The 20,546-nt window shown below is 36.7% G+C and overlaps 1 protein-coding gene across 4 annotated transcripts in view; it reads left to right on the top strand.

Annotated features, from left to right (window-relative positions):
- LOC139150913 (CUB and sushi domain-containing protein 3-like) overlaps nucleotides 1–20,546 on the top strand; it is an 88,469-nt gene that overhangs the window by 38,222 nt on the left and 29,701 nt on the right. For 2 of the 4 annotated variants that reach the window (XM_070723376.1, XM_070723377.1), the window contains 4 exons: nucleotides 5,469–5,666; nucleotides 6,864–7,061; nucleotides 14,357–14,542; nucleotides 16,482–16,679. In XM_070723376.1, coding sequence (XP_070579477.1) covers nucleotides 5,469–5,666; nucleotides 6,864–7,061; nucleotides 14,357–14,542; nucleotides 16,482–16,679 — 780 coding nt within the window. The remainder of the gene's footprint in view (nucleotides 1–5,468; nucleotides 5,667–6,863; nucleotides 7,062–14,356; nucleotides 14,543–16,481; nucleotides 16,680–20,546) is intronic. The other 2 variants (XM_070723378.1, XM_070723379.1) reach the window with 1 other exon arrangement.

Below are 20,546 nucleotides of genomic sequence, written 5' to 3' on the forward strand. Positions count from 1 at the left end.
ATTAGGGATATTATATCAAAGTTAACTTGATTGTAGTTGTTGAAACTTGCTATATACATCAAAGATACTGTGATATAACATTATTGAAAGTCAAAAGACATTTTACTTCAGTCAAAACCTAATTTGAATATTAAATGAATTTTCATAATTAGGGATATTTATCTGAATTGACTTGATCAAAATTGATGAAACTTTCTATGTACATTAAAGACACTATAATACAATATTATTGAAAGTCGTTTAGCATTTTCTCTTCAGTCAATTCCTAATTTGCATATTTAATGATCTTTCCTAATTAGAGATATATATCTGAATTGACTTGACCAAAGTTGACAAAATTTGCTACACATATTGCAGATACCATGATACAACATTATTGACAATCATTAAGCATTTTTACTTAAGCCAATTCCTAATTTACATATTTAATGAATGAACTTTGCTTATTAGGGATATATACTGGGATTTCCTTGATCAAAGTTGGCAAAACATGCTATGTACATTGATGATTATACCAGGTACTAGGTTAAAACAATATCCAAAGTCATTTCACATTTTCATGTCAGCTAATTTATAATTTGCATATCTAATGAGCTTCTCACAGCTCGGCATATATGGCTTGAAGGACTTTGCCAACGGTAATTACACTTGCTATATAAAGTGGTGATACAATAAGAGCAGTCATATAACTTTAATATTTTTATTTCAGGTAATTACATATTTGTATATTTCATGACCTTTTAGAATTAATCGGCGGTGATTATTGTTCATTATGCTGATCGTAATAATTTCAATGAAGTCACAAACATGTGGCAAAGGTTCAAATTTACACATAACTTCAATATATTATGAAACACGTGAGCATTTTCAGTTCATATCTGGTCTGTCGATTTTGGTATGTGTTTTTTCAAAAATTTTGCATGGGTACCCCATATTTTTTTCATATCTTTGCAATGTACACATAAAGATTATTTCAGAAAAGTCAACTTCAAGAATGTCCCAACATTTTTTGCTCGCGTGTTTACACACGTGAGCATATGTCGCAGCGATGTCTGTCTGTCTGTCTGTCTGTCTGTCTGTCTGTATGTCCATCTGTGTGTGTGTGTGTCTGTCTGTCTGTTGGTCCAATATCTCAAAAACAGCTGATCAGATCAGAATCAAACCTCGTACATATATTCAGTAAGTGAATGGCAAGAACTGATTAGTTTTTGGTGGGTGTGGCTTGCATACTTTTTGCTCATTTGCATAATTAATGATTTTAGAAAAAACGGATATATATTAAAAACGACTACACACAATTTGATGAGATTTGCTACAAATGTTGATCACACCAAGATATATCAGCAGTGGGAACCATTAAGGGGTGACATGAAAGATAAATGCTAATTTGCATATTTAATGAACTTTCCTAACTAGGGATATATGTCTGATTTGATTCTATCAAAATTAACCAAACTTGGTATGTATATTAAAGATACTATGATTTAACATTATTGAAAGTCATTAAGCGTTTTAACTTCAGCCAATTCCTAATTTGCATATTTCATGAACTTTGTTCATTAGGGATATATATTTGAAATGACTGGACCAAAGTTTATGAAACTTGACACATGTATTGAAGCCACTATGATACAACATTTTTGAAAGTCATTAAGCATTTTTACTTGAGCCAATTCCGAATTTGCATATTTAATGAACTTTCCCAATTAGGGATATTATATCAAAATTAACTTGATTGTAGTTGTTGAAACTTGCAATATACATCAAAGATACTGTGATATAACATTATTGAAAATCAAAAGACATTTTTACTTCAGCCAAAACCTAATTTGAATATTAAATGAATTTTCATAATTAGGGATATTTATCTGAATTGACTTGATCAAAATTTATGAAAATTACTATGTACATTAAAGACTCTATAATACAATATTACTGAAAGTCATTAAGCATTTTCTCTTCAGCCAATTCCTAATTTGCATTTTTAATGATCTTTCCTAATTAGAGATATATATCTGAATTGACTTGACCAAAGTTGACAAAATTTGCTACACATATTGCAGATACAATGATACAACATTATTGACAATCATTAAGCATTTTTACTCACGCCAATTCCTAATTTACATATTTAATGAACTTTGCTTATTAGGGATATATACTGGGATTTACTTGATCAAAGTTGGCAAAACATGCTATGTACATTGATGATTATACCAGGTACTAGGTTAAAACAATATCGAAAGTCATTTCACATTTTCATGTCAGCTAATTTATAATTTGCATATCTAATGAGCTTTCACAGCTCGGCATATATGGCTTGAAGGACTTGGCCAACGGTAATTACACTTGCTATATAAAGTGGTGATACAATAAGAGCAGTCATATAACTTTAATATTTTTATTTCAGCTAATGACATATTTGTATACTTCATGACCTTTTAGAATTAATAGGCAGTGATTATTGTTCATTATGTTGATCATAATAATTTCAATGAAGTTGCAAACATGTGGCAAAGGTTCAAATTTACACATAACTTCAATATATAATGAAACACGTGAGCATTTTCAGTTAATGTTGCTTCACTATACATGGTAGTCTATGAGAAAACTATGTAATACATTTTCAATACAAAACTAGCAATATCTATAGCTATGAAAAGAATACTTACCCTCTCAAGCAATTAATGAACCGACTTTGGTAAGTTCAACAATATCATGAGCACATCAGATTCAGAAATAATATTTAAAACTTGCCAGGTTTTTTTCAAAGCCTTCACACTAAGAATGAAGACTTACTTCATATTTGTAAGATTGTTTTCTGTTATGTAGATTGTAACCATTGAACTTGAACTGTACCCCCTTGCTTATGGGCCGGAGGACTTTAAATGCTATGCATGTGCACAGTGTGTGTTTCTATTCTATTCTATTCTATTCTATTCTATTCTATTCTATTCTATTCTATTCTATTCTATTCTATTCTATCCTATCCTATTCTATTCTATTCTAGCAATATCTATGCATTTATAGGTTTGATAATTGACATAAATGCATTTGATTGGAATAGGGCGGTTACAAATCCTATTTGTACAAAAAATTAGATTTTGGAATATTCATCCAACATACATGGGAATCTATGATAAAACTGTGAATAATTTTTTTCAATGAAAAACTTGCTTTACTTGTGCATATATAGACGTTTCATAATTAACATGATTGTACTGGTATAGAATATGATGGTTACTAGTGCATATTATGTTTACAAGAAATTTGAGTTTGGAAGTCACCAAAAAAGTTCATCCACTATACATGAGACTCTATGAGGAATCTATGAATATTTTTTCAACTATGAAACTAGATAAATCTGTGAATTTATAGGCGTTTGATAATTAATTTTTAATGTACTTGATTAAACTAGGGTGATTGCAAGTGGATGTGTGTGCAAGAAATTTGATTTTGGAATTTCATTGAAATGTTGATTCACTATACATGGTAGTCAATGAGGAAACTATGAATGATTTTTTCAATACAAAACTAGCTAAATCTGTGAATTCATGTACGCTTGATTATTGATGTTAATGAACTTGATTAGACTAGGGTGGTTACAAATGGAAGTTTGTACAAGGAATTTGAGTTTGTAATTTCACTGAAAATGTAGATTCACTATGCATGGTAGACTATGAGGAAACTATGAATAATTTTTTCCATACAAAACTAGGTAAATTTCTGTATTATATACGCCTGATTATTGATGTGGGTACAAATAGATGTTTGTGCAAGAGATTTGATTTTGGAATTTCACTGAAATGTTGATTCACTATACATGGTAGTCTATGAGAAAACTAAGAAATACATTTTTTTATAATGCTTAACTAACTAAATCTATGCTTTTATAGGTGTTTGACAGTTTATACAAATGTATTTGCTTCAAATAGGGTGTTTGAAAGTTCAGATGTGGACAAGAATTATGATATTAGAATTTCACCTAAAAGTATTTCACTTTTCATTGTAGTCTACAGGTAACTATTAAATATTTTACCTGAAATAACTTGCTATCCAGATTTACATTTTATGGTGTCAGAGAATGAAATCATGCAGCGAATCATTTTTATTTCCCAGAATATTTTTGAACACGGAAATTGCTTTTTGACGGGACTGATACTTATGAAAATTAAGTGAGCCCTCCCCCTCTGTGCTATTTGAAAAATACATTACCCCCCTGCCCCCCCCCCCCCATTTGTAGATTTCAAATTTAAGGTGATCCCCTGGATTTTGCCGGCCCAACCTGGCCATACACTATAGGGAAAAAGTGCGTGACTAGAGCGAGAAACTGACGCTTTCTCGCAATCGGTGAGAATCTGTTCTTATTCTCACCGCTGTTGGTGAGAAAATTTTAATCTCCACTGGAGACTGGTGAGAAATGCAGTCCTTGGCGAGAATCAAGTGTGATAACAAATTCTCACAGGTGAGAATGGAAATTCCCACTAAGTACAGCGAGAATTGAAAATCACTGGCGAGAATCATCAAGACTCGCCGTTCGGAGTCTTTATGATTCTCGCCAATGAACGGTGACTCTTGATGATTCTCGCCAGTGAATTTCAATTCTCACTGTACTTAGTGAGAATTTCCATTTTCACCGGTGAGAATTTATTCTCACACTTGACTCTCGCCAAGGAGTGCATTTCTCACCAATCTCCAGTGGAGATTAAAATTTTCTCACCGACAGCGGTGAGAATAAGACAGATTCTCACCGATTGCGAGAAAGCGTCAGTTTCTCGCTCTAGTCACGCACTTTTTCCCTATAGTGATAATAACTGAACCATCCCCAAGACGATGAACGTCATATTTTATTTGAAAAACTATCGAAACTAAAGTAATGATATCGTACTGCTAAAATTTGTAAAATAACTTTCTGTCATGATTGACGCTGCGCATATTGGTATCTGCAAAACATTTTCACATTTCCTTTGCTGAATGACCACAAGAGGCCATTGGAAAATATGCTTGAAAACTCTCGTTTTCGATTCGCATGTTTCCTTTGGCGAATTCGTAGAATATCATTAGAAACTACTACCGAGCCTTTAAAGTAATAAACAATTGCTGAAAAATAAGCCGGAAAATTCAAACAATTTATGTAATTGATGTAATTACTCAGATTTCATGGTTTTGTAACAATTAGCTTATGACATCGCGGCTTCAGCAACGAGCAACCTATGCGCAACCAAAGAGGAATAATACTAGTATTTTTCCTCTTGGTTGCGCATAGGTTGCATAGGAATAATACTAGTATTTTTCGGGCTGGTTGCAGAAATGATGTCTTTAGCGTGGCGTATGATGGAAGAAAACAAAGAGCAACTTAACAATTATGTTAAACTATAAAAGCTATAAATCAGAAACATTCTAGTGCTTTGTCTTACAAATAATTCCGAAATACAATTTATTGTCTTGATGCTTGGCATTTTGTAAAGTGTACACTGGGAGAGGATGCACCCCTCTTCGAGGTCCCGCCAACGGGTATGTCCGTTGCGATGGTAACAATGAGGATGGTTCAAGATGTACTTACCACTGCGATGATGGACATACACTGGAAGGGGGGACAAGTCAACGCACATGCCGTTACCATGGCAACAGATTCAGCTGGTCGGGTTCTGAACCGACATGTGAACGTAAGATTTGAATATTTCTGTGAATATTGATTAAATTATTAACATGACTAAATAGCTGTAGTAAAATACATTAAACCCACAGTGTTCGTTAGTTTTTAACCATTCAGCAACAAAGTGCATTGAAGACAGCAATAGGGAGAGCTAACAATGTTGTAATAGAGGACTTATGCAAAGTAACTTTTAACATATACATTAAATTGGGTACACGGTAAAAAGGCCAGTAACAACTTGTATTTAATGCTGTTTGGTGTATTTGTTATCCCACAAGGTCATTGGTAATATGTTTGCCTGGAAAAAACAAAAGTTTCAAGTCAGAGAAATATTAAAGGGAAGTGGTCGTCGGAACTGCGCATGTGCAACTTTCTTGTTTAAAGACATTGCATTTCATACACTATATATAGAAGCATCATGTCAAAATAGCTGTAATATTTAAATTTTACAATGTACATTAAGATAAACATGTTTTAACTTTCTTAAATTGCCAACGAGGCTTGGATACTGTGTTTATATCGGTCGTAGGGGTCCCTAGAGACCTTTGAGTGCCGTTCCGACGACCGCCGCCCTTTAATATTCTTCTTTTAGTCAAAAACTAAGCCGATGATATACCATCGTTACTTCACTGCAAAAGTTTGTACACTTGTTTTCCTGTAACAAGTGACTTAGTGTCGAGTTGCTGTCTGCAACATTCCCATTTCTTTTGGGATATGGTCAACTGAAAGTGGTGTCTGAAAACACATGACCAAATTCCATTATGTGTGAGCATATATCCTTTCTTAAAGATGTAGAATATTGTTAGGACTATTGGGCCATTATCATGATAAATGACTTGAACTAATGTTGGAAAAGCAGTGTATTTTAATCATTGAGAACGAAATGTGAACAATATGCGTGCATGTTTTCACACCAAGTCATGACGGCTTTAGAGGCAAGCAAAATACACGAAATCACATATTTTCTACAACAACAGTAAAAATAATATTTCTAGACGTCACTGCTGACACAAACAACCATGATATCTATTGTGCGTAATATAACGACTTAAACGAGAATAATTATAAAAAGTACAATCTCTTTTAATGACAGAACATTTTAAAGACTAATAGGAAGCTGTTCATTGGAATTATACTAGTGCTTTACCTTGAACATAAAATATTCCTGGATAAAATGTATTGTCTTGATGCTTGGCATTTTGTAAAGCGTACACTGGGAGAGGATGCACCACGCTTCGAGATCCTGCCAACGGGTATGTCCGTTGCGTTGGTTACAATGAGGATCGTACAAGATGTACTTACAACTGCAATGATGGATATACACTGGAAGGGGGAACGAGTCAACGTATATGCCGTTACCATGGCAACAGATTCAGCTGGTCGGGTTCTGAACCGACATGTGAACGTAAGATTTGAATATTTCTGTGAACATTGGTCAAATATCTGACAGAACTAAATCTTAATTATAGTATAACTAAAGTAAAATAGATTAAACTAATAACTCCAGAAAAAAAATAAATAGGGTAGACACAGTGCTCGTAAGCTTTTGCCAATTCAGCAAATACAGCAAAAAACGAGATGGATGAACAGTCTCATATACATAACGTTTAATTTTTTGTACGTCCCGCACAAGTTCTGTAGATAACATTGTAGATACAAAGAACCGACTCATTTGAGTGTTATGATACAGAGGTGCCGAAATACTTATCATGTTGATGATATCTGAACAGTTTGATGTCGGTCTATGTCAACACTCTAGGTAGATGAAACATGATACAATGAATGCAGACAAATGCTGATTAGGATTTTTTGCGAGACACATGGATACATAGCGAGACTCTGAGAGGAATGAATGAAGCAGCGATTACCACATGTCAGACAGAAATGTCTTTTGAATACTGATTTTTATTCTGTCATATGTAAGTTTTAATAAAAAGACTTTTAATGAAAACACCGAGCCATGGATACCACACAACATATTGGCTTTCATGTATTGAGTTGAAGGGCATGCATTTTCTAAGAAGTAAATCTTGACGGCATAGTCTAAAACATGGACTGGACTCATGTACTGGACTTTGGACTATGGACTATGGACTATGGACTTTGGACTATGGACTATGGACTTTGGACTGGGTCCATGAACTGAAGTATGGACTGGATCCATGAACTAACAAGAATTTTTATTTTCCATGTAATAACGCTGGTGTCTCAGGGATCTGGGAAAAGAATTTTAAAAAGACTCTTTATTCCATATACTAACATTGTTATCCTAACAATCTCAGGGATCCTGTGCATAGTTGAATTAACATATTAAATGAAAGATAGCACTGTGCACCTTAATTTAGTATTAAAAATCAATAGGGCTCAATAAGTTATCAATCTCACCAAGGCAAAATGTCTGCCATTCCATTTCTTCAAATATCCCAAATTTTACTTAATGTACTTGCAGCTTTCAAGGGCTTATAGTGTAATAAAGGGAAAGTGGCTTTACACATCACTCATCTCGTCTTGTATGTGCTTTGGTGTGTTTAGTGTCTGAAATGTTTTGGCTGTTAGTGTGAAAATTAACAAGCGAATCATTAATTTTAAAATAAGCCATGGTGAGACGTGGGTGTAGTCAGATGTGTCTTTGACAACCTTGACTCTTTTTTTATCCCCATGTTTCGAAACCAGAGCGGTCTCTTCCTCAGTCGCCTAAGATATATGTATATCTGTTTTTGTTTTATGTCACATTGATATTGTTGATCTCCTGTTCTTCTAGCAATGAAGGCAGAATATTTATGTTTGGATGGTCATGTGTTCATTCATTCATTGACTTGTTCCTAATACAAAAATGCCGTGGACTTTGGCCTGTATATCACTAATGTTTGGATTTCTTTTGTATGCGATGATCGGTTGTTGTGGAAATATTTCATTCAGGCTTAGTGTTTCGTCCTTGTCTATGTGTTCCCAGTTTTCGCACATTGCTGCTTTTTATAGCTTGTGTTCTTATATATACCCAGCCCGCCAACGGAAGTTACCAAAGATGGCCACCCTGCGAATTCCATTGTTCAACTGCAAGGTGTTACTCACAGTAAGGCTATGCTTATTGAGTTTACTTGTGCTAGGTGGGAATGTTGAAAGGAATCCAGGCCCACCAAAGCTACGCTCAGAGACACAGGAGGCGGCAACGAAAGAAGACGTGGCAGGCATTCTGGAAAAATTGAATTTGCTGATCCGTGACACTCAAGCCATAAATGTTAAACTAGACTGTGTGCAAACTAGAATGAACAATATTGAGGACGAAATGCATGAACTCAAAGAGTTTGCAAACCAGAACAGGGACAAACTAAATTCATTGAAAGAGAAACAGAAATGTCTCGGCGATATTCAAGACTCCATAAAACAGTTGAAACGAGAAAATGAGAAACTTCGCAGAGATAAGGACGATTTAAAAAACAATTAGAGTCGGAGAAACAACCTTGTATTCTACGGAGTGAAACAGGATAGTCCAAACGAGACATGGGAAGAGTCAGAAAAAAGACAAAATCTCTTCTAGAAAATGAGCTGAATATGACAGAAGACATTGAATTTGAAAGATGCCACCGACTCAAGAATGCACGTGCTACCAGAGGACCCTTGCCAATTATTGCAATGCTGTCCAAATTCAAAGACAAAGGTAAAGTCCTGAAAAGTGCTCATAAACTACGTGGCACAGATATCAGTATCGGTGAAGATTTTTCAAAGAGAATTAGAAATGTACGTTCAAAACTAATCGCCTACCGCTAATCTCTAACAGACAGTAATAAAGAAAGTGTTTCTGTCAAATTTTACAGTTAGAGTAACAGATGTTTGCAAACAAAGTTGGTCTACCAACGTAACAAATAAACCAAAGTTACGCACTTATAACACCTTTAAGAGTCTGTTAGAACCAGAGAAATATCTTCTTTTAAGCTGCCACTGTAAATATATTCAGTCATTTGTTAGACTTAGAAGTTAATGACATTCTTTAGCAATTGAGGAAGGGCGACATCTGGGATTTGACCCCATGCATAGACGATGCAGTATTTGTAAAACACAAGATATTGAAGATGAATACCATTTTCTACTAATATGTCCACTTTACGCACGATTGAGGATTGAATATTTACCATCTGAGAGTTATGTTGTCCCGAACCTTTATAAATTCAAAAGAGTTATGGATTCATCAGATACAGAAATTCTAACAAATCTGTGCAAATTTGTCCACAAAGCAATGGCACTGAGAAATGCAACTCTTGCGAATTTATCGTAAGAGATGGTTACTGTTATATTTTTGTAATTTTAGTATTTACGACTCAAAATTTAGGAATGCTCTGTATATATATGTTAGTGTGGTTCTCCACTTGCATATGGGCCGGAGGCCTTTAAACGCAATAAACGCATTACATTACATTAAGTAAAATTTGGGATATTTGAAGAAATGGAATGGCGGACATTTTGCCGTGGTGAAATTGATAACTTATTCAGCCCTATTGATTTTTAATACTAAATTAAGGTGCACAGTGCTATCCTTTCATTTAATATGTTAATTCAACTATGCGTAGGATCCCTGAGATTGCTAGGATAACAATGGTAGTATATGGAATAAAGAGTCTTTTTTAAAATTCTTTTCAGAATGCATTTCTGATACACGTTATTACATGGAAAATAAAAATTCTTGTTAGTTCATGGACCCAGTCCAAAGTCCATAGTCCATAGTCCAAAGTTCATAGTCCATAGTCCATAGTCCAGTACATGAGTACATGAGTCCAGTCCATGTTTTAGACTATGCCAATCTTGACAGACGTCGAAGTGACACTTTACTCCACTGTTTATTCTTGTGTGTCTATAAAAACAGCTTGGCATCAGTACGTCTTATGGTTAGTCAGAGTGCCATAGTCCTGTCCTAATTAACTTTGGTCTCTACAATCAACACGACAAGTAATTTAGCATTCCCTTGTGTGGTCTATCCAGGCACTTAAATGAGTCGGTTCTTTTTATCTACGATGTTATCTACAGAAACTTGTATGTTTTGTACAAAAAAGTAAACGTTATGTATATGAGACTGTTCATCCATCTCGTTTTTTGCTGGAAGTGGATAGAAGAAATAAACAGAACTAACAATTGTCTAATGAGGGGCATAGGAAGAAGTAGCAGTGAACACAGAGCATTAAACGCGTATCCACAGTAAGCTCAATAAGGGACCGTTCAGTTTTTACGGCCGGGGGGGCGGCAAAATCCAGAGGGGGGTCATCATAATTTTGGAATCCGCAAAGGGGGGTCATCGCTTTTTCACTGGTAGGAAAGGGGGGTCACCACATTTTCAAAAACATAATACCAACAATAAAGTTCCCTTTTTGCCATGGTCATGATCGACCCTCTTTACCGGCGGGCCGCCTTCGGCGGCCCACTACAATAAATATACATTATGTATTACCCATGACCCTCTTAATGGGCAGACGCCTTTGGCGGCCCACTCCAATTAGGTTTACTTCATGCGATGGCCATGATCGACCCTCTTTACCGGCGGGCCGCCTGCGGCGGCCCACTACAATAAATTGACTTAATGTAATACCCCATGGCAATCTTAATGGCCGCACGCCTTCAGCAGCCCTGTCCAGTAAAGTTTACTTTATGCAATAGCCATGATCGACCCTCTTTACCGGCGGGCCACCTTTGGTGGCCCACTAGAATAAAGTTGACTTTACGTTATGGCCCATGACCCTCTTAACCGGAGGGCTGCCTTTGGCGAACCACTCCAATAAAGTTTACTTTATACAATGTCCATGGACATAAGTTGTCTATGGATATGAAGTTAAAAATTGCCTTACAGTCGTCCTAATTAACAGACGTTTCAATGGATGTGGCTGAGAAGTTTGTGTACTGGCATCTCTGCTACACGAATAAAGTGCGCCGCGTACCGTAGTTCAAATCCAAACCATGCGGGTAAATTTGACATATGGGTTTTGGTTATTTTTCAGCGGGGGGGGGGGGGGGGGGGGGGGGGGGTGTCATCAAATTTTTTCGTCTGACAAAAGGGGGGGTCATCTTTTTTCACGAAAAATGCAGGGGGGTCTATATTTTTTTGAACACCTGCGACAAGATTTTGCCGCCCCCCCCCCGGCCGAAAAAACTGAACGCTCCCTAAGTACAAAGCTGAATAACATTTTATTTTTGTCTGATGCTATTTGATTTATCTCTAACCTCACAAGGTCTACGATAGAATGCTTGGCTAAGATATGACAATGTGTCAGAAAAAAAATGAAAGTTTCAAGCCATGGAACTAAATTGAAAATTGATGACTACTTTTACAATGCAATATTTTTTACACTGTTTGCTGGTGATACATGTGTTGCTCTAACAATGTCATTGCTGGTGGGATTTATTGCGCTAGACGTTTGGGGAGAACCATGATTTTATTTATCATTGTCCTAAACAAATTTTTTCGTCTGACAAGGGGGGGGGGGGGTCATCTTTTTTTCACGAAAAATGCAGGGGGGTCTATATTTTTTTGAACACCTGCGACAAGATTTTTCTTCATATCCATTGTCCTAAACTTTGAAAGCCTATAAAAGATATTGAAAAACTTGTCTAACCTGATGACATACGTTCTGTTGAACATACTGACCAGCATGGGACTTGATATGCTTGATATAGATACATTCATATCTTCATCGGTTGTGATCACAATGGGAGCATAGTGTCATTAGAAGATGACTTTCATATTCCGGGCGCAACTTGAAAGAGTGCACATCAACACAGATTTTGGTCATTAGTTACTGTCCGACTGATTCAGACAAGTTCATAAATTTTGGACAATGGTTAACCCACCTATTGGTTGCCCTATGCATTGTCATCGAGCGTTTGTGAATCTCAAGTTTGGCGGACTGTGTGCGACAGCGCTTGGCTTTGGTTTTCTAACTGCTGAAACCTGTATAGCAATCTCAATATATTTCTGCAACCACGTCTAATAATAAACATTTGCTTTCATGAAGAAATGGTCATATCATGTAACATACTGATAACATTGTCGACCTCCCGAGTGGTGTCGGAAAGGTGGAGCGCACATGCACGTCAGATAATCTCTTTCAATCAATAAGTTGCGTTGACTAGAATATGAGGAAGTAGTACTCATGCACTACTGACCCGATGAGTTCACTCGCGTTAAACATCTCGAAGCACTCTGTTCACGTGTGTCGTTGACGCCCGCAGCAGCAATGCACAAGAAATTTCCAGTGCTTTGACTAAAGGTGACAATATCTGATTCTGTACATGTTAGCAAATGGTTCAAGAATATTGAATCTTAAAAGATGCAGACGTGTTTTCATTCTGACGGATTCGAAGAATGCCTGTGTATGTAACAGCTTCTCTATGGTCACTTATATCATTTTTTCTGATAAACAACACGGTGTTTTCAATCTGGTTCGAACTCACAACATATGGCAGCGAGTTGCCTAGCCACAAACAAAGAGAAAATTGTTTCTCCTTGTCTGTGTTTTATTCGAGTTATGTTTAATTTCAAAGGGCCTTGTCCTCGATAAAAGCACATATACCCATTGCAGTCTAGTAGAGTCTTATGGTACTGAGGTTATTTTGAACCATACAGGGATTTACTCAAACTTGTCTGCGTCCAATGAGACATTGTGAAATCTATCGTCTTGACAGTGAACATGAATATGATTGTGGCATCAAAACAAAACCAATAATCCAATTGATACAAGGTAATAAAATCACCAGGCCCTATACAGCCAAAACGTTTACAATATATGGAAGGACCATCTTGAAGCATAAATAAAATTGATGATTGGTGGTATAAGGTGTTAGGAATGGGTAAGCGTACCCTGCTGGCATGCTACACCCGTTAAGAATGGTCCAAAGTTTCAAGATCAATGGTAGCTGCTGAATCACTTTATAAAGTCAAAGATAGGGATGCTGACACGCATCATTTGTCTAACCGAGTGTCATATTCTGAAATTAAGAATCCATACCTACATAAACGATCTTACAAGTCTACTTTCTAAGAAGTCCCGCCTCACCAGCTTAGGCGCCGATGAAGTATGTCTTATATTCGAACGTCCTCTTACGAACTACATGTTCTACGGTTTCTAAGGAGTTGTGGAACATATGCATCATAAGCTGGAGCAGATGGAATGTTGGTATAACTGTAATTTGCGTAACAACACACTTCGGGAAGAAAAATCAAATATTACACACATAATCGGTAAGGCTGCCGCTGCTAGGGATTATTGGTAGTGTTTGAAATATATATTACAAGAGGTACCTTATCTTCAAAATTCATAATATAAAGGAATTTCTCTCTATCAGTCAAATGTTCAAAATTCTGAAAATGTGACTCCATAGATGAGAAAAGGACATTTCTATGTACAACACATTTACTTCAGTCAATGATATAATGAAATTCATCTTCTATAAGAGACTTAAAAAAATTGGTGGACAAGCAGATGCATGGAAAGAAAATCAAAATCATCCCGCTTGTCATATAGTATTGTGCATATAGTAGGCCTATTTGTCTCATTTGGATAAAGAGGTCCAGATATGAAACATTTTTCTCAAGAAAATGAAACCTTGAAAACATATCTTCCCCCATGAGATGTTGATTCATGCTCCGCCGAGAAACCTCCCCCTGTGAAATTTCTGTTTGTTAGTTTGAACGTTTTCTATTTTCTCTTCGCCATGCAGGAGAATTGTGTGAGCGCCTGCGTGAATTTCACAACGTTAATATCAGATGCAATGGCAACAATGAACTTGGAACAATGTGTACGTACTACTGCAACGAAGGTTTCGACATCGTAGTATTAGGGAGTCGTGAATGCATCTCACAAGGAAACAGGCTGGTCTGGTCGGGAAGAGAACTGACATGCAAATGTAAGAATTCTGTTTAAAGTATGATACCATGAGTGAGCGATTATTTATGATTGCTAACGCTGGGCTGGACAATTCCGAGTACTAATGTCTTACTTAGATGTCTTGTATGTCTTACTATAATTTTCCATTCATGAAGAAAGTGACCCATATGAAAGAGAAGATGCCGAGGGTCCAAAAAGCAAAATTGATAGGCGACAAAAGGCATTAACCCTTGGAGTGCCAACGTCAATTTTTGTCGCCTTTATGAAATATACTCTAGTCAATTTTTCTGAGATTTTTGCAAACATTTTGATAAAAAACCGTAGTCAATAAAATATGTCAATTTGGTCTAAAATTATCAAACAATTTCAGAAAAAAATATAAAAATTGGTAAAATGTGGCAGTAAAATTTTGATGGGAAAAATTACAGCACTCAAAGGGTTAAATGACATATGAATGAAGTATGCTTTACATATGTGTAGTCTACTTGACTTAAATTTATGAACATTGCTTGACACGTATCTGATGCACATGTCTGTATATTTCACCTTCAGTTGTACACAAAAAATTGAAAATAATAATTGGTGAAAAATATGTTTTCCTGAACACATGTGACTTGCCATACCTTTAGTTATGATAGGAACCTGTCTTTGCCAAAGTTCTGTACCGCTTTCTGAAGTATGAATCCAGCCATTTTGGACTTGATAAGGCAAAATGAGACCACTGCGAAATGACTTTAGAAACAGAATAAAATGGAAAAAAAACATTTGTGTTTATAATGATATTTGTCTCCATATCGAAGCAAGGATGATGAATTCAAAGAACATTGACAATTAAATTACCCTATTTCTCTGTGAAAAAGTGTGCTCCCTAGCCACTGCAGACCATATGGACTGAACGGATACCCGTCGGACCGTCCGATATATAACAATAGAACGCACGTTAGCTAGCACCATTTTAGCAGAAAATGTATGTTAAGCTCCGCTGATTACCTGCTGCTAACGCTAACACTGGTACAGTGAAGGTAGCTCAAACTCCTCAATGAAATCAGGGTTAAAGTTTTTTTGTCATCAGTAGGCCTACTACAAAAAGGACTAACATTTACTATTGAATATCAAAACAGACATTAAAGGGCCAGAAATGCTAACTTTTGATGACTATTTCATCATTTTTATTTTGTTTATCGATTGCAGGTTCTTGTTCTGCTCCCATCAAGTTTTGGAACTCTCACTATCTAGCATGGCAACAGTATGTCTATATGTGTAAAATGCACTGTTATTGTTTACATTTGAGTTCTAGTTCGGACCATAATGTACTTGTTAACAATAACAATGTGGTTAACGCATATACAGGCTGCGTTCTCAAACTGAATAATGTATATCAGCACACTTTAGGGAGTAGAACGAGAAATTATGGTTGATTTTAAAAACAAAAACGGTGAAAAGTCATCAAAAGTTAGCATTACTGGCCCTTTAAATAAGGTAAACAGACTAGAGCTGTAATACTCTGCGAATATGGTAAAATGGCTCACTCTGAAGAATTACCATGACAAACCTAACTGTGGTCACTTTTAGAATGGACAGCCCTCCAGTAAATCATTGCAATAGTTTACTTCACATCGATTACATTGCTGTATACTGATCAATAATGCTTGAATACATATCAATTCAGCCAGTCATGGTCCTTCAACTATACATAACAGACCATCAGTAGACACGTGTTTTGCTTAGAGACATTCATGTACATACGTTCAAACATTACACCATTCGTCTATACATACGTTCATACATAATACATGCACACCTCTACACATATAAATGTACATATATCAATTCATACATACATACATACATACATACATACATACATACATACATACAGGTAAAAAAGAGAGACAGAAGAGTGTTATCGAAAGTGCCAATTATGTTTATTCATTGACTTTTTCGTTTGCTGTTCTCAGATAGCGGAGGAGGCTATTGTCCGACATTGGCAATTGTGGCAAATATGGTGGTACAATGCAACACCAGAGACCTAGGACCTGGCACCTATTGCGACTTGGTGTGCAAACCTGGTTACCTTTATGTAATGGGACCAAAACGGATTTTTTGTGAAAGAAATGGGCGATGGAGCGAAGACTATGCAAAACATATTTGCAAAGGTAATTCTTCGCGTCATGTACCCTGAGATGTTCACTTTAAAGGTATACAGTCACCTGTAATCTAAATATGCCTATATATGGTCAAAGAGGCTTCAAAATGTCCATGTGAGGGCGCTGTTTTTAAAAAGCAGCCACCCGCTTAAAATCTGTGATTGGTTAGATTTTCTCTCTCAATGGTGACAGTGGCAAAATTGGTACAGGTGACAGTTTACCTTTAAGCTACTCACGCCAAAACGCAATTAAGTTAAATGAGTCGGTCACATGAAATGTGTCTTCATTGGTGGTCACATTTTAATTGGAAGAAAGAGCATAGGGGTCTCATGGTTTTTAGTTGGCGTAAAACGAATAAGTAATTATCAATGTTATGAGAACAATAGCTATTTATCATCATCATCAACGTTGTTGTTGTTGTCGTCATCTTATTATTTAAATCTATTATGAGTGAAATCCACAGACCTATTATTACTTAATATCAATCAATGTGTATCTTCGTTATCTGTGAGAATACTTTCTCCTTCATGTTACACTTGCCGACCGATAAAATACTTCTCCCAATATGCGGAAATGCTGAAATTAGCTTCATCTTCTGTACCATTGCCGAAAATCACAAAACATAAAATTAAAAAATTGGCCTAGACGAACTTGTTGATGTCGTATTCGATGATCCTTATCCATGGTGTACCTTATACTGTAGATGAGGTCAAAAAATCAGCAGTTTTCAGTTTTTCTTTGCCATAGCTAGCGAACAATCTTTTGGCAAAACCTGGCACCACATGACTCATGCTCTTCCTGCTGTATTTCCTGTTAGAAGATGATAGATCTTATCATATAAAATGATAAGATATAATACAAATCAGAATTAAAGCCAATAATGCGCAATTCATCAGAGCTATTTACAGTGGTGCGGGTCACAATTTTGGTTTTCCTATAAATTTTGAATTTAACAGCAGATTAATAAAGCTCAGACCATGTTTAGGGGGGAATAATAATAATAATATAAGTAATATATAGAAATAATAACGCGAATAATAATAGGTTACATTTCCGTGAAAATTTCACAATAAAGGTATTTTGGGTCGAAAAGGCCAAATATGATATCGATTTCACTGCCCTATGTTTCAATGGTAACCATTTTAGGGGTTCAAAATTTCAGTTTTTCTAATATCCCTGAAAAGTTACTTTGATTGATATGAAAATTACCTAGTGGGGGAGTTCGGGTCAGAGAACACAAAAACCAGACTTATTTTCATGTTTCGAGTTGCCATGGTAACCATTTTTGGATTGAAAATGTTACTTTTTCCCTAATTCCTATCAAAGAACTATTGATTGATGTTAAAAAATTGATAATAAGGGTTTTTCTTGTTAGCACACCAAAAAAATCACACTCATTTTAATGTGAGATGTTTCCATGGTAACCATTCAGGAGTAAAAATTACCAGTTTTTCAAAGATTACACCTAAAATCCAGTAACCAACAAAATATGTTATATCAAAGGGATATTTTGGGTTAGAAAGACCAAATATCCAGTGTAAAAATCCAGTAATCAACAGAAATATTATACCAAAGGGTTATTTTGGCTTAGAAACACAGAACATGATATCCATTTTACTGCCCTGTGTTTCCATAGTAACCTATTTCAAAGTTTTTCCAAATTCCATTGAAAGTAATCCCAGTTACTATGCAAATACTCTCCTAAGTGTATTTATCACAGCATGAACTCCATGTTCATTTTGTTTCATGTTGCCATGGTAACCATTTAGGTAACCACAGGTTTTTTTATTTAAAACCATGCATATTTTAGACCAGGGGTATCTTTTTCGTTAACCAGACAAGAAAAGGCTATTTTACGAGATTCTGCCCATAAGGTGAATTTTCTAGTCTTTTGATGTGTATACTTGTACACCTTTAATACCCAAGGAAACATAATGGACGATAGTGGGACTCAAAAGTTTTGTGACCTATTAACAACCCGTTTCACTCTCAGAGTTGTATGCAAATTTTAAAAGTCGCCATGACAACCTGGCAACAACATGGCCTTTTCAGCACTGAGACATACTGTAGCAAGGCTAAAAATTGGCCTCGGCCCTTCTGCCGGAGGAGGCATTATTTCTGTGTCATTGTGATTGATACATTATTATCAAAATGCAACGAGAATGCGTTTTATTGGCCATCGTTTCCTGTGCCGGTCATTCAAGTAGTCAGTTCAGATATTGAAACTTTGTTGCAAAGTTCCACCGCACGACAGGTCGTCTTCGTAATTTCCAGAACAAAGTCACATTTGGTACGTTCAGATTGACGACTTTGCATCGGCCCAGGTCCCGACCAGGGCCGGGGCCGACGTAAAAAAACCAATGTGGACACGCTGAGTCGGCCCTGGCCGACTCAGTTTGGTCCCGGTTAGAAGGGGGGGGGGGGGGGGGGGGGTTCAGGGCCGACGCAAAATTTGGTCCGACGCAAATCGCCAGTGTGGACACGTTGCGTCGGCCCTGGTCCCAGTTGACCAGGCCTCCGCCATGGATCGAAGTTGAACTAGTTACCCTATTCGCACAAAACAAACGACGTTTGAAACTAAAGTTTACACCTATCGAAAGTTTTCAATCCAGTCTTTATATTTTAATATCATCCCATGTAGCTGAACTTCCCACCAACCTTTGTTCCGCAAACGAGACTATGTCATTCGATTCCACAGTGCACGTAATAGACTAGAGAGGCATGTCAAAAATGCCGCGCACTGGCTATTTCTCCATCGCGGTCTTATATATACCATATGCTCATCCAATAAATGGCGAAGATCTCTCCGATGATTAAAAGGGTGAGTGGTAGTCATATTTGCCCTTCTTGTGCGTAAAAACACAGGAAAATCATGAACAGTAGAAACAGCGTGCCATTATTCAAATGCGCCATTTTGAACTTTGACAGGTCAGAGGTCACAAAGGAAGGTAAAGTTACGTCGGCCCTAATTCTGGTACCGGTAGGTGTGGACACAGACCAAATTTAATCCCAAAAGGACAATTATTTTGCGTCGGCCCAAATTTCAGTTGGTTGCCAATGTGAACAAGATAATTATGTACCCAGCTTGGTTTGACTGCATTATCTACTTCGTCCCAAAGTGACGGACTGATCTTTCAACCTTTCAGCTTGGTGAAAAACGCATTTATTGATTCGCCAAAGGACTGTCGACTCGCTTATTTTGCACAAGTGCTACATGGACATAAGAAAAAGTTGTTGAATACTCACTGTTTCAGTGAATCCGCCATGATGAGAATTCTCGAATCAAAAACTGTAGCCGTGCTCGAATGCAAATGTCTTCTCATTAAATTACGTCATTCTTGATATACAAGAGTTAGCATTCCAAACCTGTCACCCTTTTTTTTTCCAAAGTTTGGAGAAGGGTGGTATTTCCATCTGAATGATTGAACGACGTGAAACGCAAAATTCCATCGCATATTATCCGGCAATATGTGGGTTTCTAGTCAATTGGACCCTATGCCGATTGGACCCAAGTCAATTGGACCCCGTGATTGATCGCGAAGTTTTACCAAATCATGAACTCATACAATCTATTCGAGCATCGTTTTGATTTAGCATACATGGTTTTATGTTTGGAGTTCGCTAGCAATTCACGACCGTGAACCGGCCTTGGCTCCCAAAGCTCGCCACGCAAATGTACCGTACATATTACTGTACTTCACTGTTTAGCGCTGCGGGCGGGCTGGGTTCCGTCTCCGCGTGCAAGTGCTGTCGAAGTGAATTTCGTTGCACAATTATATAAAGACCTGAGACTGGAATAACAAACTATGTATACAAGTCTTAGTCACAGTGTTTTTAATGCCGATCAGGTATACCGGACGTTAGGTGACAAACAAA

This window comes from Ptychodera flava, chromosome 15 (assembly GCF_041260155.1).
Source record: "Ptychodera flava strain L36383 chromosome 15, AS_Pfla_20210202, whole genome shotgun sequence".
In the NCBI taxonomy this organism is placed as follows: Eukaryota; Metazoa; Hemichordata; class Enteropneusta; family Ptychoderidae; genus Ptychodera; species Ptychodera flava.